The sequence below is a fragment of the Anoplophora glabripennis genome, unplaced genomic scaffold, assembly GCF_000390285.2.
Source record: "Anoplophora glabripennis isolate ALB-LARVAE unplaced genomic scaffold, Agla_2.0 scaffold544, whole genome shotgun sequence".
In the NCBI taxonomy this organism is placed as follows: domain Eukaryota; kingdom Metazoa; phylum Arthropoda; class Insecta; order Coleoptera; family Cerambycidae; genus Anoplophora; species Anoplophora glabripennis.
In genome coordinates, this window is record NW_019416663.1 from 49,037 (window position 1) to 76,675 (window position 27,639).

Here is a 27,639-nt window from a genome sequence, read left to right on the forward strand (position 1 = left end):
AAGTTTTTCTAAACCACAAGACATATAAAAGAAGGCATATTCTAAGGACCAATGATTTGCAACACCAAACACAAAATGGTTGATGAACCGTTATGCAAGCGGTTAGAGAACTTCATATACGCAAAGCGGGTTGCATACCTCCAAAAGGTCCTTTTTAAATTTTTCAATCAAATACAAAAAATAACGTTACTAAAACATATATTTTTTTTACATCTAATACAGTACAGAACGACTAGAAACAAATATACTTATTTATTAAAAAATAAAAAGTACAATATATTAAACAAATTTTATATTTAAAATATAAAAGTTAAACAAATTCTTATCTTATATATACATTATATAAATAAACTTTCAAGAATGAGTATACTTTATGTACAAATAAAAAATTTAAAGCACTTTATTTTAAGTCAAATAGATTCTATTCTCATATAGAACGTCTTCATAATTGATTATGAAGTCAGCATCATTTAACTAACAATGTCGACACTCGTCGACCCTGTCTTTCTGTGACTATACTGTATAAAATTTTAAATTCTTTGATATGTTTTCCTAACATCTTGAACACTCTTAAATTCAGTGCACTTTTTTAAAAATCAAAAGACCACGACATATTTAAACTGACATGATTGTGTGATATTTCTGATTCTAAAATCAAAACTATGATATTGATATTAGGAATTCAGTACTCAGTATGTTCTTGTTTTCTTTTTTTGTGTGTGTGTGTATGTGTATTTTGTTTTCATATATAATCATAAAACGTAAATATTATTTACATATAATTATAGAATTTTTTTACATTGGAAAATGAAAATTATCAAGAAAATAATCAGTTCTATGCAACCAGCTATACTTCCATCAAACCAGATAGTACATTGAACAGGGTTTCTTGTCCCAATGTTAAATGCTATAGGTATTATAGAAACAATCATAAAGTGAAATATTGGCAATTGGCATTCAGGTAAGGTTGAAACAAAGCGGATTTTTATTGTAACAGCTATCGGTCACTGGCATACATCATGGAGGTAAAATGAATGAAAATGTATAATGTTAACAAATGAAATATTTAAGTTACTTACTTTATTTTAATAACTTTATTTGAAAAAACAATTTGAAAATTGTTGAATAATATAGGTATTTGAAAAAAATCTACTTGCCCTAAGCTCTAGCTAAAACCTAAACTGATCTTTTACAAATATTAATTCTAGTAAAATCCCAAATAATCTGGACACAATTTAATAAAAATTCAGTAATACGGAGCTGATAAGTTTATCGGAGAATAAAACAGACCGCACAAATTTTGTTTCAACAATCTGACCTTAGCATTAGCAGCAGTCAGGGTCGGTTTTCTTATCTAGTATACATAAATATACAAACATAAGTACAGTCAGATGTACACAGGCTGTTACAAATTCGCTTTTCACTACAGGCATCTCGAAAACAGTAAGAGATACGAACTACCTTAAAAGGGGGCAAAGTTGGGTAGTCAGGGGACCAACATTATGCTTCTAAAAAATCAAGGCTAACATGATTAGTTTTCGAAATATTTGAAAAGAAAACCGAAATTTTAGAAATCCGTTTTTGTTTCATTTCAGCCTTGTTTGAGGTGATTTTCAAAAAAACACTTTCTCTCCTCAACTTTTTGCCCTTTATCGAATGACATAATTAGTTTTTATATGTAACATTTCGTCTTTCCAGGACTATCATCAACTTCATTTTTTTAAGTACGATCCTGGAAATTTTATTACATATTTTGCAAGACTTCATTACCCCCAATACTGTAGGTACTGCCTCTTTTTGAAATATCACCTCAAACTAGGGTGAAATGAAACAAAATTGGATTTCCAAACTTTCGTTTTTTTTTTCAAATATTTCGAAAACTGATCATGTTAGTCTTGATTTTTTAGAAGTATAGTATTGGTTTCTCGATTACGCAACTTTGCCCCCATTTAAGCTAGGTAATTCGTATCTTTTACCGTTTTCGAGATCCCGGCAGTGAGAAGCGAATTTGTAACAGCCTGTATATAATATATTCATTATCTGGTTTTTGTATAGAAATTACTTTATTTCAAAGATTATTCTTTCATTTCCAGTTTAAGAGACTTGATATGTCATTTATAAATTGTATACAAAGCCTTTAACAGTACTTGCATTAAAAGGGATGTTCAAAACTTCTTATTTTATTTTATGTTTCCATTAAATCAGCAAAGTATGTTTATAAACATACTGTCTGTAACTTTTTGTTTGTGGTATTTTTAAAATTATTTACAAACTCATCGTGGTCCTTTTAATTTTATTTGCTGGTGCACTATTCTTCCTGCCAAATTTTCTAGAAGACTTCCTAAGGATATCGTCAACAAATAAAGTTACTTCATCATACTCTATTACCTCATATTTCATACTTTTAAATTTTTAATTTATGCTTATCAAATAAACTTTCACCAGTTTTATGTTTATATGAAACTCTTAAAAGGATACATTAAAACTTCTTAACTATATTACGTATACAATTTATTATTATTATTTATTTTCTTGAACAAAATTACTGATTTCATATTATGTATGATAAAAAGGTTACTCTGACCCTTGTAGATACTACACCACAACAAGAATCCGTATCACTTGGTATTAGATAAACGAGGTTTGCTCTGCATTTCAGTTTAATTTTTTAAATTTAACCGTCATTTTCAATCTTCAAGATGTTTAAAAAACTTACAAAACTGCGTACATTTAATGCTAATTTTATTTGTACTAACCATTCCAAAAGAACCTCGGGAACAATAGATATATCGAAGAAAGACGACTACTACAAGAATCTAGGAGATGCAGAAGAAAACATTGATGTGAAACCTCCAGAATGGGACAAAGCTCTACCATACGAGTCTATACCCGGACCTAAACCACTTCCTCTTATTGGAAATATATTTCGATTTTTACCGTTCATAGGAGAGTATTATAACCTGCCTATGAAAGAGTTGCATGAGGCGTAAGTATAATTTTATTTTTCACGTTCTTTATTGTTAAAAACGAATTTTCTGCGGTATTACTACCCAAAATTTAGAGAGTCATATCCAGACAATTTATCCGTTCCGAATTAGTGTGTTAAATTAACCATTTTTAGAATAACTTGCATCAGACTATAGAGAAGTTCTTCAGTTTTCATCAGTTACGACATTCTGTGGCGTTACAGTAGATATTCGCGTTATACTGGGTGAGAAACCGTTCAATTTTCCAATCGCCCTGTATATTTAAGTGAATTTTGTATGGACAACTTGCAAATTTTTTGTTTTTTAATCTGAGTCGAGTATAAGAAGTAACATGATTTTTTGTTAATCAGCAATATTTGTTGAATTAAAAACATGATTATTTAAAGAAATATTGTTGTAATAAAAGTCTCGTTAGGAGGTCTACAACAAAATAATTAGCAATAATTTAAATCACTGAAAAATACCTAAAGCCCGAACGTTTTAATCTCGATCTGGTTGCTACCTTGGCATCTTAGCAATGCACTTACTGTAGACATACTTTCCAAAAATTTTTGTCAACACAGACTTATGAGACTACTACAGAAGAAACTAAATTACAGTCAATGGTAAATCATACTTCGTGGAAATGTTAGCCTACGCGATCGTATAGTTACTAAGAATGTGGAGACATTATACAGGGTGAAAGAAATTTGACTACCATTACTTCAGCATGAAATAGAGTAATCATAAATCAACAAAAAAGTTGTATATTACAGGGGCGTAAGATTAACAGTTTTAAAAATACAGGGAGTATTAATATTGGGGAGTTTCATCACAACGTGACAACAGCGCTTAACCTAACTTACACGGGTGCGGCAGACTTGTCCTATGGAAAAAATGTAAACAACTATTATTGTGAAACATTTAATAAATTTCAAGACAATTGTTTTCCAGTTTTTAAATAAATAAAATAAAATGTATCAATTATTTAGTACGAAGATAGTATTGTGCTTAAATTTTAGCTCGAATTTTAGTAATTATGAATCTCTTAAAAGAGGAACTTAATTTTTAATCAAATTATGAATGTGAAAAACATGTAATTAAAGTACCCAAAGATTCAAATCATCCAAAAAGCAAAATTCAGTAATTTTTAAATGTACAAGTACAAAACAAACTACAACATATGCTCAAAATGTCCACCACCATTTTCGATGCATGCACGAAACCTTCGAATCCAATTTTCGCGCACAAGCTAGAAAACACCACAAGAAAAGTAAATAATGGTACGCAAAAAACACTCAGACACGATCCAATTCCAGATACCAACTGAATTGCGTATTGCTGGACGGGTGACAGCTTAGTACCTCGTGTTATCCGCCGCGCCGTTGTTACATTGCTCGATATGAATTTTATCGAATTTTAAATTTATTACAACGCTAATTATTTTTTAGAATTAAGCATAAAAACGTTCAAAAAAGTTATAAACTTTGTATTTTATGGTATTCTATGCACGCAGTTATGTGAATAGTCCTTAATTAATAGAATCAAGTTGGAGATTTTGATAATTTTTTTCTCGGAAATGGTTGAGTTTAGAACCCATGTCATATAAGTTTTTTTTTATTTTAATGTATTCTATCATCTGTTAAAATTATGACAGTCAAACTTCTATCACCCTGTATGATAGGACGTCCATTTACGCGTATTACTGATCAGAAATCGGTTTCCATTATGTATAGGTAATAATAAAAACTATAGTGAAAACGAAAGTGTCAATTTTGATTTTAAAGCCTATGGTATTTGCCATAGACCTTATAAACTGCAAGGACTATGCAAAATAGAAATGGCTCTTTAGAAACTATCACAAATATGTCGTCGTTCATAAAATTGGTAAGGAAAACATACTACTTTATCCTTGGACCTTGGCGTTGGCCCTTTACGTTCAGCCATACAAAACAATTATGTTCTGAATACTGTTGATTAATTTCTCATTTGAATTTCCATAATCTTATATGAATGCTACTTTATACTTAAACTATCAGTTTTACATATTCGCTCTGATGGTTGGTCTAGTCCAGGGGTCGGCAAGTAATTTTAGGTGGGGTCCGGATACTTTTAAAAATTTTTAACGAGGTCCAGAAAAAAAATTAATATTTCTTACAAATTTTCATTTGGACTCAAATTTAATCTGCTTACTAACCATTAAGAACTCAAAAACTCACACAATTGTAAAATACTTGAAAAAATGATAAGGTTGGCGCTCAAACGTAAAAAAATATTTTTTAAAGAATTTATTTGACTAATTTATGCTTTCAAAAAATTTTTGGCGGTCCAGTATTTTACCTTCTACGGTTCGGACCTGGACCGCGGTCCGCCAGTTGCCGACCCTTGGTCTAAGGATTACGAATATATACTTTTGGAGACAAAATTCATCTAATTTAACTTTCTACCTTATGTTTTCATATAGTGTCACAGCGGAATATACCTACAACAATATTTAATAGTACCTATATTTCGCAATAAGAGATGAAAATATCTCTTTTTCGTAAGAGTGAACAAATTACCCACGATCGACGTTAGCGACGAGAGGGACAAGTTCACGAACAATGAAAAAAATTGCTTTAAAACCTTAAGGGAAGATAAAAGGAAATGAAAAAAAAAAACGTATGCACCGCACAGAAATGGGTAAAGCATCGTGCGCTGGCAAAATGGCGACAAAACAGCTGATGAACGTGATCGAAACGACGCGAATGTGCCTTGGCTTATAATATGCTCTTGAGAAGGAAGATTGCAGCTTTAGTGGATTCTGGAGCAAGCGTAAACTTCGAAAAGAATTTCGGATATAGCCCAAGAAATTGGCGACGTTACAGCTAGATAGCAAAGGGCTTTTGCGAAAATTAGTGGACCTACGGACGTGAGTTACTGTCTAGATCAGGGATGCACAGACTTATAGGGAACAGGGGCCACTCGGGAAAAATATAAGCCAAGGACGGGCCACTACAAACAATATTTATTAACACAAAATTTTTTATTTTTAAATAGTATGAAATACAATGATAAAAATAAAATAACCTTCAAAAATGTTTGTTGTAATAATTATGTAATCATTACAATGTAATATTTCATGTTTTATTATTTTGATGCATGACATTGCATTGAACTAACAAGTTTTTTTATATTTGGCTCCACATTACTTGTAGCCACACGTATAATTGCTTCCAAATTTTCATTTGCCAGACGGTTTCGGTTTTTCGTTTTGTTAAGTTTCATCACTGAAAACGTTTGTTCACAAATATACGTCGATCCAAATAAGCTTGCGCATTTCAATGCATTTATTCGCAACTCTTTATAAGCGTTTTTATCAACGCAACGGTAGAAGTTGAGTAAATTACCTTCATTAAATTTGTTTCTTAAATTATCATCATTTTGCATGTCTATTAATTCCAGCTGCATTAATTCCGGCGCATTTTCGGGTGAAATGTTGAAAGGATTGCTGAAAATGTCCAATAGCGGTTTAACTTTTTTGAAGTCTACAAAACGATTTTCAAAAGCTTGTATCAAAATATCAATTTTTTCAACATGAGCGAAATTGACGTCAGTTTTATTGAACTTCTCCATAATTTTTTTGTAGTTCGGAAAATGGCCGTAATTGGCTGAATTGATTTGTGTCCTGAAAAGACTCAATTTGCATTGAAAGGACGAAACATGAGAGTATAGCTGCGAAATCAATTGATCTTTGCCTTGGAGTCGCGTATTTAAGACATTCAAGTGATTTGTGATGTCTACAAGAAACGCTAAGTCACACAGCCAATCAGGGTTGTCGAGTTCGGGGACGTCGTTTTTCTTTTCCGCCAGAAATAGTTGGATTTCTTCAATCAAGTTAAGAAATCGCTGTAGTGTCAACCCACGACTTAGCCACCTTACTTCAGTGTAAAACAGGAGATCACCATATTCGCTTTCAATATCCTCGAGAAATTGTTTGAATTGTCGGTGATTGAGACCTCGTGATTTTATAAAGTTTACGGTAGGTACTACAACTTTCATAACATTTTCAAATCCCAATAATTTTGAACAGAGGGCCTCTTGATGTATAATACAATGAAACTGCATTAATTCCTTGGTATTTATGTTTTTAGTTTGTAAATATGTTTTTAACAGAGTTACTATCCCAGATGTACTTCCAACCATTGAAGGTGCTCCGTCAGTTGTAATTCCAGATATTTTCGTTAAATCCAAATCCATTATAGAACATTTTTCTAGAAGAGCTTTGAGCATGTCACTTCCCCTGGTTTGACTTGTCAAAGAACTCATACCAATCAGTTCTTCACTCACTTCAAAATTTTGCGTTACACCTCGTAAAAATATTAATAGTTGAGCAGTTGAACTTATATCTGTAGATTCGTCGAGCGCTATAGAAAAATACTCAAAACTTCTCGATTTCGTAGCTAATTGCTCTTCTATATTATCTGCTAATGCGGTAATTCTTCTTTGAACAGTCATCCGATTTAACTGAATTTTTTCAAACTTCTTTACATTTTCCGGACAAATTTTTTTTGCGGCGATATCCAAACATTGCTTAACAAACTCACCATCTTTAAAAGGCCGACAAGTTTTCGCTATTATTCGAGATATTTCAAAGCTAACTTCAGTGGCTGTTTCAGCATCTTGAATTGGTTTTGTAAACATAGATTGCTGGCCTATTAGTTCCCGTTGTAAAGTGGAAATTCTTTGCGTTCGATTTTCGCCAGTTAATTTGGTAAAAGTTGGATGCTGGGTTGGACGTACAGAACAATCCTGGAGACCCATGAACTAAAGTAGTCAAGAGGACAACGCTCTGCGTACGCTATATTTTATTGAATTATAGTAAAGTATTTGACACTTTAGACAATTTAGCAATTACCACCATTTGTCACTAAAAATGTAAAAAAATCAATTACCTACATTAAAGTGTTTAAGTTCAGCATAGTGCGGCATGGTCATGCTTAAGTCACTAATGAGAGATTTTTATATAACATTTTTTATATTTGTTTAAAAATAGGAGTTTCTCAGAGTAGTATATTGGGGAATGTTTTCCGCACTTATCTCATATTTGTTTTGGTATCTAAAATTTTGTTATTTTCACGCTGATAATATTCAAATTTATTACCATTTTAATTATAATGGCCTTAATACAGTTGTTGAAAATATTAATTCTGGTCTTGCTGCTATCAGCAAATACTTTAATGGCAACGGATTATTGACGAAAATAAAACAAAAATGTTAGTGTTTGGAAAACATCGTAAAGTTCTTGAAAATCAATATTTTAACAGAGAATTAAATAATCTAATTCAGAGCCAGTGCCCAATTAGCTATAACAATTTTTTTTCAGAATGAATAAGGATCTATTAGTAAAACCAGCTTCAGGTAAATTACATTTTTTTGTATAGGGTTTTCTACAAACTGGTAGAGAATATTTGAAAAACCTCGATTTGCAAAAATATTTTTCGTAAATGGAATACTATATATTTTTTAAATAACCTTATTACATTGGTATGATGCAAACTTTCTGAAACCACTGATTTCAACGATAACTTCTCCTTTTTTTACGAGTGTCGCAGTTTTCATCTATAAGTCATCACCATTTCTATTCATATATTGCTGTTGTATTCATGGGTAGTATGTTGATTCGCATATACACATACCACAAGTGAAAAAAATATTTTAGCTAAGATTTATAATTAAAATGTAGTGGACCTTGCGAAAGGACGCGATAGTTATAATTAAATATACTAGTTTCAAGGAAGGATTTACATACATGGATTATTATAATCATGATCATAAATGTGACATAGCCTCGGTGTTTATTGGGAAGGCCTCCTAATATGAAGAAAAATTTTTAAATTCTCTCAAGTAGAGGTAAATCTAATAATAAATAATGTAAGCATACGTATTACATCAATGAAATAAAATTTCAATTTGTGTATGTAACAGTATAATTCTTAATAGATTGTGATCTACTCCAATTTATTTAATTTGATTTTACTAATTTACTTTTTGTATTTTTGTAATAAAACGACTATGAGCAGTAGAGATGACGAATATTTGCGAATTTTTAAAATAATGAATCTTAAACTGAAATTTTGGTAAAGTTTTAAAAAACGTATGTTTTCAATATCTAGTTTATGAAAATCTACTATCGAAATAAATGAAATAGACCCCTGAGTTTGGAAACCGATATTAAGAAAACATATTGACAAAAAAATTAAAAGTTGGACCATCTATAGCAGGGGTCGGCAAGTAATTTTAGGTGGGGTCCGAATACTTTTGAAAATTTTTAACGAGGTCCAGAAAAAAATTCATACTTCTTATTTTTTTTATTTGGACTCAAATTTAATCTACTTACTAACCATTAAGAACACAAAACACTCACACAATTGTAAAATACTAGAAAAAATAATAAGATTGGCACTTAAACGTAAAAAAACATTTTTTAAATAATTTATTTAAGTAATTTATACTTTCAAAAAATTTTTGGCGGTCCAGTATTTTACCTTTCGCGGTCCGGACCTGGACCGCGGTCCGCCAGTTGCCGACCCTTGGTCTAGTCTATGGATTTGAATAAGTTTTTTGAAAAGGAATTGCAAATCGTTGATCTACCCCATACATTCCTACAGGATATGGACAAGTTGAAAGATTAAATACAACTTTATAAACAACTATCGAATTATGAAATTTAAAAAAAATAAATGCAGAAATGTGGTAACAAGTATTGTCAGACTCTTTTCATTGAATTATATCTCTATTTTGCACATCTATTAATCCCATTCCACACTCCGAAAAATTATTAGTTACGTTCTCGATCCACAAAAGGAGTCAATTCAGGCTTTTCAAACAGGTTCCTGTTTTAATAGACTTGAGGTAAATGCTAACTACTTATTAGATTAAACAATGAAAGAGAAACTAATGCCTTTAAGAGATATCATTATTAAAGCATACGTATACTTACATTACAGAAATTGTCTTTACTTTTAGATTTAAAAGAAGATATGGTAACGTAGTGAGTCTTACAGGAATCGGAAAGGAGCCTATTGTATTTCTTTTTGACGTACATGATATGGAAAAAGTGAGTGAAAAGTAATCTATTCACTTCTTAAGTAGATTTGAACTCTGTTCATTAAATCCTCCCTTTTGCCGAACCAGAAAACGAGGTGTGATTCGAACCGAAGTAATTGTTTTGAAATAATCGAAAAACTTACATGTGGTTTTTAGTCAATTGAATTAAAGTTTTAAACTGTAACAACTTGCAAGCAGGTGTAAACTTATTAATCTTGCAAAAATCGACATTTTAGCTCCCATGATGCAACTTTATCAAAGGGTTTGCTGTTCATCGATAGATAGATAGATAGATAGATAGATAGATAGATAGATAGATAGATAGATAGATAGATAGATAGATAGATAGATAGATAGATAGATAGATAGATAGATAGATAGATAGATAGATAGATAGATAGATAGATAGATAGATAGATAGATAGATAGATAGATAGATAGATAGATAGATAGATAGATAGATAGATAGATAGATAGATAGATAGATAGATAGATAGATAGATAGATAGATAGATAGATAGATAGATAGATAGATAGATAGATAGATAGATAGATAGATAGATAGATAGATAGATAGATAGATAGATAGATAGATAGATAGATAGATAGATAGATAGATAGATAGATAGATAGATAGATAGATAGATAGATAGATAGATAGATAGATAGATAGATAGATAGATAGATAGATAGATAGATAGATAGATAGATAGATAGATAGATAGATAGATAGATAGATAGATAGATAGATAGATAGATAGATAGATAGATAGATAGATAGATAGATAGATAGATAGATAGATAGATAGATAGATAGATAGATAGATAGATAGATAGATAGATAGATAGATAGATAGATAGATAGATAGATAGATAGATAGATAGATAGATAGATAGATAGATAGATAGATAGATAGATAGATAGATAGATAGATAGATAGATAGATAGATAGATAGATAGATAGATAGATAGATAGATAGATAGATAGATAGATAGATAGATAGATAGATAGATAGATAGATAGATAGATAGATAGATAGATAGATAGATAGATAGATAGATAGATAGATAGATAGATAGATAGATAGATAGATAGATAGATAGATAGATAGATAGATAGATAGATAGATAGATAGATAGATAGATAGATAGATAGATAGATAGATAGATAGATAGATAGATAGATAGATAGATAGATAGATAGATAGATAGATAGATAGATAGATAGATAGATAGATAGATAGATAGATAGATAGATAGATAGATAGATAGATAGATAGATAGATAGATAGATAGATAGATAGATAGATAGATAGATAGATAGATAGATAGATAGATAGATAGATAGATAGATAGATAGATAGATAGATAGATAGATAGATAGATAGATAGATAGATAGATAGATAGATAGATAGATAGATAGATAGATAGATAGATAGATAGATAGATAGATAGATAGATAGATAGATAGATAGATAGATAGATAGATAGATAGATAGATAGATAGATAGATAGATAGATAGATAGATAGATAGATAGATAGATAGATAGATAGATAGATAGATAGATAGATAGATAGATAGATAGATAGATAGATAGATAGATAGATAGATAGATAGATAGATAGATAGATAGATAGATAGATAGATAGATAGATAGATAGATAGATAGATAGATAGATAGATAGATAGATAGATAGATAGATAGATAGATAGATAGATAGATAGATAGATAGATAGATAGATAGATAGATAGATAGATAGATAGATAGATAGATAGATAGATAGATAGATAGATAGATAGATAGATAGATAGATAGATAGATAGATAGATAGATAGATAGATAGATAGATAGATAGATAGATAGATAGATAGATAGATAGATAGATAGATAGATAGATAGATAGATAGATAGATAGATAGATAGATAGATAGATAGATAGATAGATAGATAGATAGATAGATAGATAGATAGATAGATAGATAGATAGATAGATAGATAGATAGATAGATAGATAGATAGATAGATAGATAGATAGATAGATAGATAGATAGATAGATAGATAGATAGATAGATAGATAGATAGATAGATAGATAGATAGATAGATAGATAGATAGATAGATAGATAGATAGATAGATAGATAGATAGATAGATAGATAGATAGATAGATAGATAGATAGATAGATAGATAGATAGATAGATAGATAGATAGATAGATAGATAGATAGATAGATAGATAGATAGATAGATAGATAGATAGATAGATAGATAGATAGATAGATAGATAGATAGATAGATAGATAGATAGATAGATAGATAGATAGATAGATAGATAGATAGATAGATAGATAGATAGATAGATAGATAGATAGATAGATAGATAGATAGATAGATAGATAGATAGATAGATAGATAGATAGATAGATAGATAGATAGATAGATAGATAGATAGATAGATAGATAGATAGATAGATAGATAGATAGATAGATAGATAGATAGATAGATAGATAGATAGATAGATAGATAGATAGATAGATAGATAGATAGATAGATAGATAGATAGATAGATAGATAGATAGATAGATAGATAGATAGATAGATAGATAGATAGATAGATAGATAGATAGATAGATAGATAGATAGATAGATAGATAGATAGATAGATAGATAGATAGATAGATAGATAGATAGATAGATAGATAGATAGATAGATAGATAGATAGATAGATAGATAGATAGATAGATAGATAGATAGATAGATAGATAGATAGATAGATAGATAGATAGATAGATAGATAGATAGATAGATAGATAGATAGATAGATAGATAGATAGATAGATAGATAGATAGATAGATAGATAGATAGATAGATATTGTCCAACCAGAACATTACATGTTTGCTATGGGATAAGTCAAGTCTACATAATACAATTGCATGTTAAAAAAAAGGATATAGGCCGATCCACATTAATTACAATACAAACAATAAATAATTAAAATAATAAATACAATATAAACATATTAATAAAATACAACCTACAACAAATTAAAATTAAAATAAGCTAACAGCTATTGTCAAAAAATTCCTGAACGGAGTATGCACAAATTTTTAATAAATATATTTTAAGATTTTTTCTAAATAGATGAAAATTATTTATGTTTTTCAAATGTTGAAGTAAATGGTTAAATAACCTCAGTCCCAAAACATTGTGAGCTTTCAAAGTCATGCCGAGGGTTTCAATTAGACACAAAAATTATGTGTTACGAGTATAATGACAATGAACAGATACATTGGTAATAAAACTTTATTTAATTTTATAAATATATGTATAACAATATTTTGAAGGATATACAATCTTTTCGACGGGAGAATACCTAATTCAGTGAAAAATGGGCGGCATGACTGGGTCTAGGGTACTCCAGCTATACATCTGATAATACGTTTCTGGACAATGAATACGCTATCTGCCCTACATGAACTTCCCCAAATAATAATTCCATATGCTAACCTTTATTGAACTTGTGCAAAATAAAAGGAAATTAACTGAGGTATTTCTAAAACATCCTTCAAAATTCTTGTTTGTTAACGCTTTGAATTTAATATATTGGTAAGTTTATCACAGTGACTCCCAAATGTCAAAGTTTCATCTAAAGTGATGCCCAAAAAACGAAACAGTACTATTTTTCTCGATATTGATATTATTAAACTTTATATTTAGGGAAGATGATATCCGACTTTGAGGTGTATGAAACATTCCATAGTTTGTTTTAGCACTATTAAAGAATAAAAAATTTTCACTAAACCATCTACATACATCGGAAATACCTGCGTTTATGTTATTTTGATATTGATATTGATATTTCACACTTATCTGAAAAGAGGAGCAAGGTATCGTCAGCTTATTGTGAAACAGATGCACCAGGAATTATTTTTGGCAATTCATTGATATAAATAGTAAACAGTATGGGCCCTAGAACAGAACCTTGGGGGGCACCAATATCATAACTTAAAGTGGAAGATATACAGGGTGTCCCGTTAGCAGTTAGACCAAATTATTGGTTTCAACATGATGGAGCTCCATCACATTATGGTGTACGAGTATGAAATTATCTGAATCAAAACTTCCCAGAGATCGGAAGAGGTGGACCATGGTCTCTTAGATCATCAGATCTGAATGCCCTTCTTTTGGAATTATTTAAAAGAAAATATTTACAGCGAACCTGTTGGAAATCCAGAAAATGTATAAGCCCGTATACACGCTGCAGTCGCGTTAATAGAGCAAGAGATGTTACACAGAGTTTATGCTTCAATGTTGAATCGTGATAATCTTTGTCTTGAAGTAGAAAGCAACTTATTTGAACGGCTTTTGTAAAAACAATTTCTGTTATTTAAGCACATTATGGTTTTTCCTCTCCATTTTATAAAACTGTTTTATTATTAAAATGTTTTTCTCTATCCTTTTCAGGTTAAAATAATTCCTTACACCCAGGTACAACCGACAATCGGAAACTATACTTGCCTACTATTAGTTATAAATTACTTGTCTTTGAGATAAAAAAATGGATTTTAATTTTTTTAGTTTTTTGAATAATTTTTTCAATAACTCAAGCAAGAAAAACAATCGAAAAATTTTCCACTCTTGATTTTCAATTCCTTTTGTCTCCTTATTCAAATCCCAGAAGGACGGGCGTCACTTTTGGGACACCCTGTATAAGTGGATTAAGTGGATTTTTTATTACTTTCACATTTGTGTATTTTGACCATTTGCTTTCTTCCCCTTATATATGAAGAAAACCAAGCAAAGGTAAGCAACTGCTAGAGCATTGCATCGATTGACGAAACATGTTTGCCGAATAACTTGTAACTACGTCTTTAAAATTATTTAAGTTTTGATTTATATACCCATTATGTAATAGCCACTGTAAGTAACACAAATATATATTATTTATCAGCATCTTAGAGGTGCAGGGGCATTTCCTATCAGAAGAGGCTTAGACTCATTCACATATTATCGTACAGTAACAAGAAAAGATGTCTTTAAAGATGCTTCAGGAATTTTAACTATGTAAGTATAACAATTTCTCTTTATAATCACTAAATATTGGGATCATTAGAAATGATCTAAATAAACAATATTAACGCACCAACATTATAAATCCCCACAAAAATTACATTTTTTTAAATAAATTAATAGAAACAAATGAAAAGCAACAAATTGCATTATTTAATTAGTTTAACAGTATTATACGAAAAATACCAATTTTACAATTTAATTTGAATAAAATTATGTTGGAAAAGTGAATAACAATTAAATGGTAACAGAACGCAATGGATGGTACTATTGGAATATTAATAGCTTGTGTTGTCTCGTCTACTTCTAATTCTGCATTTATACGTCTAGGCGTGCTTCTAATCAAATTTTGAATGACATCCTGTGGCATGTTTTCCCATTCTGTAAGAACTGCATTTTCGAGTTCTCTCAGGTTCGCAGGTGCAGGTATACGTTTCTTTTAAGCATGTCCCAGAGATGTTCTATCGGATTCATGTCCGCACTTTTTGATGGCCGCTCAATAAACGGTATATGAACGTCATTGATGTAATTCAGTACTTCTCTAGCAACGTGGGGTCGAGCATTGCCCTGTATAAATAAAAAATTGCCTCATAAAAAAGGACCAAAGGGCATTACATGTTCAACTACAATGTTCTCCAGATAGAAATTTGCATTCATAGATCTGGGTCGAATAGGGACTAACTTTGTGCGAGAGTTATAACAAATTCCTGGAGAGATATTGCATTGCGCAAATCTTTCTCCTGGTCTCCGCCAGACTCTTCGCGACCATCAGGAAATTTTAAACTCACCCTAGTTTGATCCGTGAATAAAACTCGTTTCCAATTGTTTACAGACCAATTACGATGATCTCTGGCAAAGCGCAACTTGGCAACTCTATTCTGTCTGGTAAGCAGTGCTGCAATTGCTGGTTTTTTACTTGCCAGTTTCTTTAAGCCTTCTGGCTGTTCGAGAAGAAATCAAAACTTTTCGGATAGCTTCGAAGTCATTTCTTAACGCCGAACTAGTGATTGACCTGGTTCTTAAAGCAGATTGCCTCAGAAAACATTAATCTCTTCCACTGGTACATCTTTTTCGCTCTTGTCCTGGCCTCCGACAATAAGTTTCCGTTTCATTAAAACGTCTAATCACTCGACTCGACGAATGGTTTACTCCCAATAAATTAGTAACATAACGCTGAGAATATCCCTCATCGTTTAATGTTAATGCTCGAACTGCCTCATATTCCGTTAAATTCCTTGGAGGATTCACTTTCAAACTTTAAACTAACTCGTAACTTAATATCCAAAACAAGCAAACAACGATAATCACGTTAACCAGAAAAAAACAATAATTAATCTCGGTTTCCAATAGATTTTTTCGCAATTAATGATTAAGGGTACCGATTAACTTAAAACGTCACTTTACAATTGCCAAACAATTGCAGTTTGTTTATAGAATTGTCAAAAAAGGTCCCAAGCCTACTATTTATATTCTTGTTACTTACTTCTTACCCCACCCTGTAACAAGTTCATATTGTTAAGCCAGTCGCACATTAGAATCTGTGTTTTGCTTTCAAGTTTGTAAACACTCTGTTCAATATTATTCAACATGTGTTAGCTACTATAAACTTGTGCCTAACAAATATTTAACTTAGGTATCTCATTTTGATACATTACAAGATTGTTGACATCTTTATTTCTAGTCAAGGAGTAGACTGGTTTAAGGTTAGATCCCTAGTCAATCCTGTTTTAATGCAGCCTAAAACAGCACAACAGTATATAGGAAGCATGGACAAAGTCACAAATGAACTCATTAAAAATATTCGTTTTTTCTCGACACAAAATGAAAAGAGCGAAATGCCAGAGGACTTTCAAAATGAGTTATATAAGTGGGCATTGGAATCAATTGGATTTTTAACACTTAACAAACATTTAGGTAATGAAATATTTCAGTATTATTATTTTTTTAAAACTTGGTCCCATGCACTGTGTTTTGAAATATGTATATCTATAAATTCACAGGTGATTTTTGACATTAGAAGTAAAAAATTGAGTTCCAAATCCTTTTCAAATCTAGAGCAACTTTATTTTTCAACTGTCACGACAGCAAAATGTTTTAAAGTGTGAGATTGAACTACTTGTATTCTCTGTGTTATATATTACTACTTTATTTTGGTCTTCGCTTTGCAAAAAATTAAACGCCCTTCAATACTCTAAATTAGGCTAAATTTTATATCTTTCAAGGCTTCCTGCAAACTACGAAAAAAACGAATGTGAAATTAACCCTCTCCTTTTCGAGAATATAAAAAGACTTTAGTGTTACTTTGTGTTAAATTCATTGCGGTTTTGACAAAAAAATAATATCTGTTGCGGTTGCCCAGAAAATACGAAAAAAGTGAAATATTCTGGTTCCCCACTAAAAATTGTCAATTTTCAATGTGCTAGATTTTGACCGTTGAGAAGAATTTTTATACCTAATACCTATATTTCTTGCGTTTATATCTAATACAGCGTGGTAAAAAAGTTCTGCATAAAATTCATATTTTCGTTAAACAATTTTTTTTTTCGAAAAACGGTGAGCCCCGTCGATTTTTATTTGATCCAGGGCACCTTGTTATGTGAAAATTTTTTTTTTTCCATAATCCACTTACGGCAGCGATGACATCATTTTTTCTTAAATGACAACGCATATTTTTTTCGTTCGAAATTGATGACAGTGATAATTATTATCTAAACAACGGTGTAAAAATTTCGATGTCTTACATAACAATTTTTTTTAGAAAAATGCACCTTAAGTTCTTGAATGCAATAATTTGCTGTTTACGGATCAAATGCCTTAGAAAAAAATTTATTCGGCAGAAAGCATTTCAGATAACTTAAGTTGCAACTGGTGTTATGTAATATTTGCGGAATTATTCATCAGATATTGTCAGGATCCTGATTAAACTGCAAAATTTAGAACCAAGTTCAACCGCACAAAATCCAAATAGTATGTAGCAAATTAAGGTCGACTTTTTGTCTTCGAGTTTGCCGATAAATTCCTAAAAAAAAAAGATCCAAAGAAATGTTTACTTGAAAGGAGTAGATTACCTGAAATATTGAAGACTAAAAATCAGTACCGATTTAACATTCTTTGGTGAAATCGTTTAATTCGAAATGGCAAAACTTAGTGAACGCGAAAGAATTGATATTTTGAGGATGATTGGTTTCGGCGATAAGTTACGAACCCATCAAGAAGCTTGCCAATTATTTAATGCAACGTACCCTGACAGACCACCAATTACGCAATCTACGGTTAGTAGGGTACTGGCAAGGTTTGAGGAAACTGGTAGTGTGAAAGATGCTCCTCGTGCGGGTCGTCCTAGAGTAGATGATGAAACTAGATTGAATATCCTGGTGGAGCTCCAGGACAACCCTCATTCTAGTACAAGGTCGATTGCATTGAACAATGATATTTCACATGTAACTGTGGTGAACTTTCTCAAAAAAGAGAAATTTCACCCCTATAAGGGTCACTTGATACATGCATTGACTGAGGACGACCCAGACCGCCGTCTCCACTTTTGTGAAGATTTAATGCATCGATGTAACGGAGACCCCGACTTCCTCAAGAACATAATTTTTTCTGACGAGGCTACTTTTTATCTTAATGGATCGGTGCATCGACATAACTGCCGGTATTGGTCTCAGGAAAACCCGCACTGGGTGCAAGAAGTAGATCATCAGCACCCCCGAAAGGTGAACGTTTGGGCGGGAATAATAGGGCGTCGTATTTTAGGCCCGTATTTTTTCGAGGAAAATTTAACTGCTGCTCGCTATTTGGATTTCCTGCGGTTCGATTTGGTCCCAAGCTTAGCAGAGTTATTCCCGAACAACGAGGATCCTGATATTCCTGAGGAAAGAATTTGGTTTCAGCAGGATGGTGCACCGCCCCATTATGGAGTGCAAGTACGGGAGTACTTGAATAACACGTTTACTGGCCGGTGGATCGGGCGACGCGGAACAATCGAGTGGCCTCCGCGTTCGCCTGATTTAACACCTCTAGACTTTTTTTTGTGGGGCTATTTGAAATCGCGTGTGTACACAAACAGACCAGGTGATTTGGAAGAACTTAAAAACCGTATTCGTTTTGAAATAAATCAAATCGACCCGGGAATGCTTGAACGAAGTGTAGACGGCGTTTACACACGCTTAGGACAATGCCAAATGGTACAGGGTGGGCAATTCGAACAATTTCGCTAGACTTACACAAACATTAGTGTAATTTTACTCGTTTGAAATGTAATTTTGTCAACTTTGTCCTTTTCGGAGCCATTAATAGTGTAAGTAGACAATTATCACTTATAAGAACTTAAGGTGCATTTTTCTAAAAAAAATTGTTATGTAAGACATCGAAATTTTCACACCGTTGTTTAGATAATTATCACTGTCATCAATTTCGAACGAAAAAAATATGCGTTGTCATTTAAAAAAAAATTATGTCATCGCTGCCGTAGGTGGATTATCGAAAAAAAAATTTTTCCACATAACAAGGTGCCCTGGATCAAATAAAAATCGATGGGTCTCACCGTTTTTCGAAAAAAAAGTTGTTTAACGAAAATATGAATTTTATGCAGAACTTTTTTACCACGCTGTATATATTTATACCTAATACATATATTTCTAGAAAATGTGTACACCGAAATTTCCTACCCTCCACTTTAATTTTTTTCATTTTCAAGATCGTCTAGTTCACAATGTCCCGGAAAATTTGGAAAACTGAGTATGAAGTTAGCTCTTGCTTTTAAAGTTAAAAAACCGATTGTACTTAATTGTACTAACTTTGTGCTACATTGCGCAAATGTGGAAAAACTGAAATTTTCTTGTGGCCAGTTTGCGAAAAAACTTATTTATTTCTAAGTGCCGTTTTGAATATTATGCTTTTAAGCAAAATTTTATACCCGAGTTTATACCATTCGTGATTTAATGGAAAATGTGGAATCTAGAAATTTTTGATACCACGCTTTGTAAAAAAATTAAATCTTTTTCGATGTACTGCACCTATTAGTCGTTCTCAATATTGTGCCGTTGAAAAAATTTCATCTTTCACAATTTCCAATAAAAAAAATAAAAAAAAATTATTTTTCAATATTCTAGAATCTAGATTATACTAGTTATTCCAGACATAACTCTGAAAAAATAGATAATAATTTCAATATCGGTAGACGAAATTAATTGTATAAAATCAATCATTTTTTGGCTGAACATTTTGACGTATGGCATATTTATTAAAAATTTCGTTAATCCAAATTTTTTAATATACTAAAAATTTACCCCATAACCTTATTCTGAAGAACTTGTTTATTTATCAAAATTTCAGCTCAATCGGTTGTTTTATAATTCAGTTGCAAGATTTGACCCATACTAACAAGGCAAGTTAAATAAAAGCTTGTAAGTACGTCGTACTGTAAATCAGATTCGATGTTTGAGGATATGTTTTCTATTCCCCAGTAATTTTTCAATAAAACCAGGAAATAAGATAATAAACAATATTCTTTCTAAATCAAGCATGCGAACCAATGGATTATTATTTGTAAACTATCTTTCATTCGAGACCAAATAGAAAAATTAAGAGTATTGAAGTCCGGACTTCTGAGTGGCCAAGCAAAAATGCTTCCACGGCTTGAAGAAGTTCAACTTACTTTATTTAAGAAGAGACATGTGATTCATGCACGACGGAGCTCCACCGCATTTTTTTGGCCAGTACGTGCATATTTAGATGCAGTTTTTCCAAATCGCTGAATTGGCCATGTAAGCATTTTTGCTTGGCCACCCAGAAGTCCGGACTTTCATACTCTTGATTTTTCTTTTTGTTCTTGAATAAAAGAGGTTACAAAGGATCTATTGGTTCGCGTGAAGAGTTGTCGCAAAAAATACAAATCGCTGCCTACGAAATCAGACACAATTCCAAAATGTTGTTTCACACTCGAGGATCTCTCAGAAAACGTTGTGTAAAGTGTATCAGTATCAATGGTGGATTCTTCGAATAATTATTTTAAATCATTATTACGTATTTCATTTGTTTTATTGTTAATTGTTGTAATAACATGAAGAAACTCTTGGTTTGTTTCGCTTTTAATTTCTCGAATTATCCAAACACAGCGTTCGTTAAATCGATTTTTATCGAAATCGGAGCGTGATACCGAAATGAAAATGGTAAAATGATTGTTCTTTCAGGTTTTGAATCAAATTTCATGTTAGATACATACAGGGTGAAAAGTTATTAACTAAACTTTCGGTAAAACTGGTCGTAATTGGCGACCTCTATGAGCAACGCTGAAATTTCAACACGTATCTTATTCGTCGCTTAAAAAATATAGTTTCATAAATTTTCAAGTTCCTAACCTAGATATTTTCAGAATCATCGCAAAACAACGATTTACAATTTTAACTTTCAACACCCTGTGTTTCCGAAACTATCATACATTCGGATAAGGCATGTTTCCGCCAATGGTCACCATTTCACATGTAGTATCTTCAGCTTTCGATTTTCCCATTGTTAATTAATCACCCTGTATATTAAGAACATTTCCGTTTTTTCATTCCACACTTTCCGGCAAATAGTGATAGACATCAAATTTTTCAGCGGTGCAATCTGGCAGAAAGTTAACACAATTTATTTAGTACAACCATTTTTATATCGAAAAATGAAATGAGCTAACTTGGACCAGCTACTTCCACCAGTTTGAGTAAGGCCTATCAGTTGAGGGTTTAAATAAGACGGAAAGACATTTTTAGACAATAACTACAGTTTCTACTTGAATTTTTGCACGATTTCAAATAATTGGCTTATAAAAATAAAAAGACTGCTGCCACATTATAAGGTGCGTTCCAAAGTAAACAGGACATTTCAAAAATAGGTATTTCTAGTGAGGCCATCTATTGGCAATTACATGCATCGTAAAGTTAGATCCTTCACTGTACTGTCAAAATTTGATGACATTTGGACGATTAGAAGCGGAGTTATTGTATCTGAAGTGACAGTTTGTTTATACAAACAATCGAAATGTATCGATTATACAATCGATACAAAAATGAGCATCGAACAAAGAGGTAATATTAAGTTTTGTTTTAAAGTTAGTAAAACTTTTATCAAAACGTTTCAGTTGATAAACCAAGCTTATGGTGATGATTGTTTATCCCATGTCTGTTCATGAGAGGTTTAAAAACGGTCGTGAGGACATAAATGACAAGCAACATGTTGACGAACCAAAATACGTGGTCACTGCAGATTCCATCAAAACTGCGTGAATTCATCAAAGATCAACCAAAATCTTCATTGAAATTGGAATTGAGTATCTCAAAAATATCAATATAGCGCATTTTGGCCAAACAATTGGGCTACCATACACGTTGAGTGGCGACCAAAAATTGCTCAGAATTCAACATAAGAAGGACATCATCAAGTAGGCTGAAAAAGACAAAATGTTCCTTTACGACATTGTGACTAGCGATGACATTGAATATCAGACTATCATATGTATCTTATAAAAAAAATGTGATCCAAAAACCAAGCGCCAAAGTATCGAGTGGATGGCGCCAGACGAGCCAAAACCCAAAAAAATTCGGTCCACCAGGCTAAACCGTTAATGCACAATTCTAACTTGGAACTTTGAAGCATTTGGTGCATCGTGCTCGTCGTATTCGGCCAAATTATCGTGCAGAAGGCGTTTGTTGCACGATTTTTTAACTAAAAATCACGCCCCGTATTCGCCTGATCTCACACCGCATGACTTTTGCCTTTTCGGAAAAATTCTTTTTCTGATAAAAGGAAAGCATTTTGTGGACGTAAAAGCCATCTAAAAGGCTTGGACCGACATCCTGAAGGACATCCCGGCCGACTATCTAAAACACTCATTCGACATGCTTTTAGAGCGTGCAAATCGCTATATTGAGTTGGAAGGGGACTATTTTGAATAAAATAAATCGGTTTCGCCAAAAAAACCTTTTGTTTTTAAAAAGTCCTGTTTAATTTGGAACGCACCTTGTATATGCACATTTCGATATTTAATTGGGAATTCCTTTATTACTTGCCTATACTTTTCTGGATCCAATTTTGGATGCCCGTAAGAATCTAGAACCTAGAACCACGCAGTGTTATACTTTGATCTTAAAGTGTAAGATATATCTACCTAATAACCTAAATTTTTCAGGGTGTCTAGATTTAAATGCTCCCAAGGATTCTGAGCCTCAAAAATTAATTTGGAGTGTAAATCAAATGTTTCTGCTGATGCATAATTTAGAAATTATGCCAGCAACATGGAAATACATCGAAACTCCATCATGGAAGCGACTTGTAACTGTTTTAGACTATGTAACAGAGTAAGACTATTTGAAAATGTATTCGTTATATTTATTAAAAACATATTTTTAGAACATTATCGCGAAATATAGAAGAAACTTTGAATAAGACCATTCCAGAGGACGTACCAGACGAACAACTGAATATTCTACAAAGACTAAGCAAACTAGATAAACGTATGGCTTTCTCTATGGTTATAGACCTCTTTATTAGTGGAATCGATTCGGTAAATGAGAATTTTTACAACTTAAATTAAGGTTTAAATTTTCATTTATAAAAATGTTATTCTGAAACATATTTTCTTTCAAACCTGTAATAAATCTTTATGTAAATTTGATGGTATTTGAATTAAATTCATATACAACTTAAATTAAGGTTTAAATTTTCAGTTATGAAAATGTTATTCTGGAACATATTTTCTTTCAAACCTGTAATAAATCTTTATGTAAATTTAATGGTATTTGAATTAAATTCATATACAGGATGTTTTAGAACTAAGTCGACAAAATTTGACGGCACATTTCTCAATTTATTTATTTTCCGTCATAAATCTGTTAATGGTATTAATTAAAGAAATATTTTAACTTCGTTGCATTTATTTATATTATTTATATCACAGAATTTAACCCCCATTTTAAATTGAATTAATCTATTGCAACACTCTGTATAAATCTTGCTATGTTGTCATTATTTATTATACTTCTCCTTTCTTTCACTTATGTATGCCTTTGAGGGATATTTATTTACTACCTTTTACCGATTATTTTCAGAGTGGAAAAACTATTGCTGCAGCTTTGTATTTATTGGCAAAAAATCCGGATAAGCAAAAATACCTACGGGAGGAAGTATATAATAATCTGCCCGATAAGAATTCACCAATTACTAAAGAGATTTTGAACAATTCCCCTTATCTTAAAGCAGTGATAAAAGAGACGACTAGGATAGCTCCAGTTTTCCCAGGAAGTTCGAGAACTACCATAAAAGATTCGGTTCTAGGAGGGTATAGAATACCTAAGGGTGTAAGTGTAAAAATATAAATAAATAATTCAGTCAACCCCATGTGGCTAAACATTCAAGTTAAATGCAGATTTCGTGAACAACTCACATTATATTCACAGATATCAAAAATTAAATAAAGCATAAATAGATTTATGCTGCATGTTGACATTTTAAAAATGTGCACTGAAGGTATTCATAGTTATGTACCTATGTCGTAAACAACAAAATAAGACAAACGCGCAACAGAAGAACTAAAAAATAATTATTTTATAATCATATAGGTAATTTGTTTGTCCTCGTTTTGGTTACTTTTGTAAAAATAAATATCAATAAATATCAATATCAATTATTTAATAATTTAATATATTGAATATATTGAATATACTGAATCGCCACGGTAGCGCAGTCGGTCGAGAGTGCGGTGGCAAGCATTTCTCGGCTAGGCTTCCTACTCTGGTTCGGGTTCGATCCCCGGTGTCGGCACTGGCAATGTCGATGGATAATGGGTGTTTGTCCGCGTTTTTTCAAATGTAGCCCCCTTCCGCACAAGCCTTTGGCTTTTGGATTTGGGGGTTGTCTCATTTCTGTGGTGTGTTTATGTTTTTATGTTTATTTTTAAGATGTTGATAAATATTTAACAATTCTCAGCAAATTTTTATACAAATTTTTGTTTTCTGATGATGTAAAGTCATATTCTTTACGAAACTGATAATAGAATACAAATAAAAGAATTTTGTAAGACAAGTAAAAAATATATTTTATATTTATAAATAAGTAACGTACGTATACATTTAAATTATACAAAATACAACACATAATTATATTTTGCAAATGAAAAATAATGTTTTTAAAAACAATTTATTTAACACTTGAATGTGTACAGAATATCAGTCAAACAGCTGAAACGATTACAAAGTATGTACTGTCGCTAGAAAGCGTTTTGGGCCTATTTATATGTTCGCTATCCGATGTTTATGTATTTAGGATGATCTTAGACCCTTGATTGATATTTTCTTATCGGATGCTAAAAGGACTGTTCCTTAATTACATAACAAATTTTATTTCTCATTGACATTAAATTCAAGATATAAATGTTATTTTTCCAAGCGAATAATTAAGATTTATATTTGTTTTTAGATTTAGTTAGGTATACTGACATTATATATTAGAAATTTATTTTTTTTTATTAAAATCACTATGATAACTCAAAAAGTAGATAGGAAAAACTTTATAACTACTTCATAAAAACAACCGCCCTCTCCACCACTTTACTATTCGATTACAATTATTCATGATATGACATACAAAATGATGCTTGCTGTTTATTCCAAAAATATGTATTTATACGAGGTCATCAAAATGTGAAATTCCAAGTTTCTGGTTACAGATGTTGTCCCACAAATTTCTTATTTTTAAGTTTAGGGAAATGCTAAATCAGAAACGATAAGTTGTTTTTAAATGGCGTTGTAAACCAAACTTACTATTTTAAATGGAACGCTTTGTATATTATTTCATATCTAAATAGAATTCAACTTAACAGTACGGAAGATATGCTATTACAACACACCATAAGTGTGATGTGACTGATGTCTTAGAAAGATATTTTAAACTTGTGTAACATTTATCGATTTGTGATACAATAAATTGGTAAAGAACTTCGCAATTCGCTATTTTTGCGGTACGTTATTACACGTTATAGTAAACTAGCCAATTTATTAGTCTGTCAGTCGGTAGGTACTGTACCAATTTTTAATAAAAATCAATAATCGTAACGGCAAACCACGAACGTTAATACACTTTAACTTACACCGGACTTACACAACTACAATAACAAACGTGTACATATAATTTATTCCTAAGAATATAATTGAAATATATATAATTAATAAATATTGTCACTGAAAATCACCGAAATTGGCCAATACCGCCAATATATTGGGACCGGTTTCATTCTAACTTCTAAATCTTAGATACTTCACTAATTTCTAAATCAATTTATTGGGTAAAAAAATTGATAAACGTTTGTATAGTACATTACTATTATGGTATGTACTAATGGCTATATCCTCTTTAGCAAGTTGATATTATTGCAACCCGAAAATGCGGTTAGTTCAAGAATTGCATAATATGCTGGGTGTTCCATTTAAAAAACATGTAATTCTCTCAGCCAATGAAAAGTGAAAGTGGACTCATCAGAGAACAAAACATTTTCTAGTTAGATAACATTGTTAACATTTGCATCATTTGTTCACTAAAATACGTTCTTTTATCAAAGCCGCCCTCATTAAGCTCCTTATTTGCGATCAGTTTATAGGAATTTTTGTGTATCCTTTTTAGTTGATAATGTTGAAAAAGAACACTCCCTCGGGATTTTTTTATAAATGTGCACAATAATTGAGATACTGAATTTAATCCATTTGGCTGTTCCTCACTGCGTTCACATTAAAATGTATCTAAACATGCTTGACGTAGATTGATTAAACTTCAACTATTGAATTAATATTACTAATTATGTCGTGGTTAAAAACACCTTGTAGATTAATACAGCATTTTTTCTATTATTCTAAAATATGATCTTTGTTCTTCGGCACAGACAGAAGTTATTAGTATGCATATAATTAGTGCAAATTCGGAACATTTCAAAGACCATGAGAAATTTATACCAGAGAGATGGCTTCGGACGGAGGACAGTGACTACTCTTACAAAAACGTCCATCCCTTTGCATCCCAACCGTTTGGTTTCGGTCCAAGGTCATGTGTCGGCAAGCGGTTAGCTAACTTAGAATTAGAAGTTGCAATATCAAAGGTGGGTACGAGTATTACTCATTTAATAAAAACTATGACGAAGATAATTTCTTTGAACACTGACTTTTATATTAATAGTAGTATAGTACCATCTAACAACGGGATTTTCGAGAACTGTGATCTGATATCAGAAGGATCACTATGGCTGATTTTGGATTAAAAAAAAAAGTAAAAGTATCTTATTCCTGATAATTTTCGAATGCGTAGCATAAGCAATCGAGACCCAGACTTTAAATTTAAAATTTAATTTCACTCTTGTTAGCTATATTTTTTTCGATTCTACTGAACAGATCAACATGATGTCAGTTTCCGAAAATCCCTTCAATGTATCATATTTTCCTTCATATCATATCAAAATTATTTTCCATACACACATCGAAAA

At 31.5% G+C, this 27,639-nt stretch overlaps 1 protein-coding gene across 2 annotated transcripts in view; it reads left to right on the forward strand.

The window, feature by feature from the left end:
* Positions 1 to 2,630: 2,630 nt before the first annotated feature.
* The window catches only part of LOC108911835 (cytochrome P450 CYP12A2-like), a 28,151-nt gene continuing 3,142 nt past the window's right edge, over positions 2,631 to 27,639 (forward strand). The window contains exons 1-8 of one of the 2 annotated variants that reach the window (XM_018716876.1): positions 2,631 to 2,986; positions 9,975 to 10,065; positions 15,016 to 15,128; positions 16,816 to 17,048; positions 23,305 to 23,473; positions 23,526 to 23,679; positions 24,224 to 24,472; positions 27,046 to 27,258. In XM_018716876.1, coding sequence (XP_018572392.1) covers positions 2,700 to 2,986; positions 9,975 to 10,065; positions 15,016 to 15,128; positions 16,816 to 17,048; positions 23,305 to 23,473; positions 23,526 to 23,679; positions 24,224 to 24,472; positions 27,046 to 27,258 — 1,509 coding nt within the window. In that variant the 5' untranslated portion in view covers positions 2,631 to 2,699. The remainder of the gene's footprint in view (positions 2,987 to 9,974; positions 10,066 to 15,015; positions 15,129 to 16,815; positions 17,049 to 23,304; positions 23,474 to 23,525; positions 23,680 to 24,223; positions 24,473 to 27,045; positions 27,259 to 27,639) is intronic. The other variant, XM_023455186.1, reaches the window with a different exon arrangement.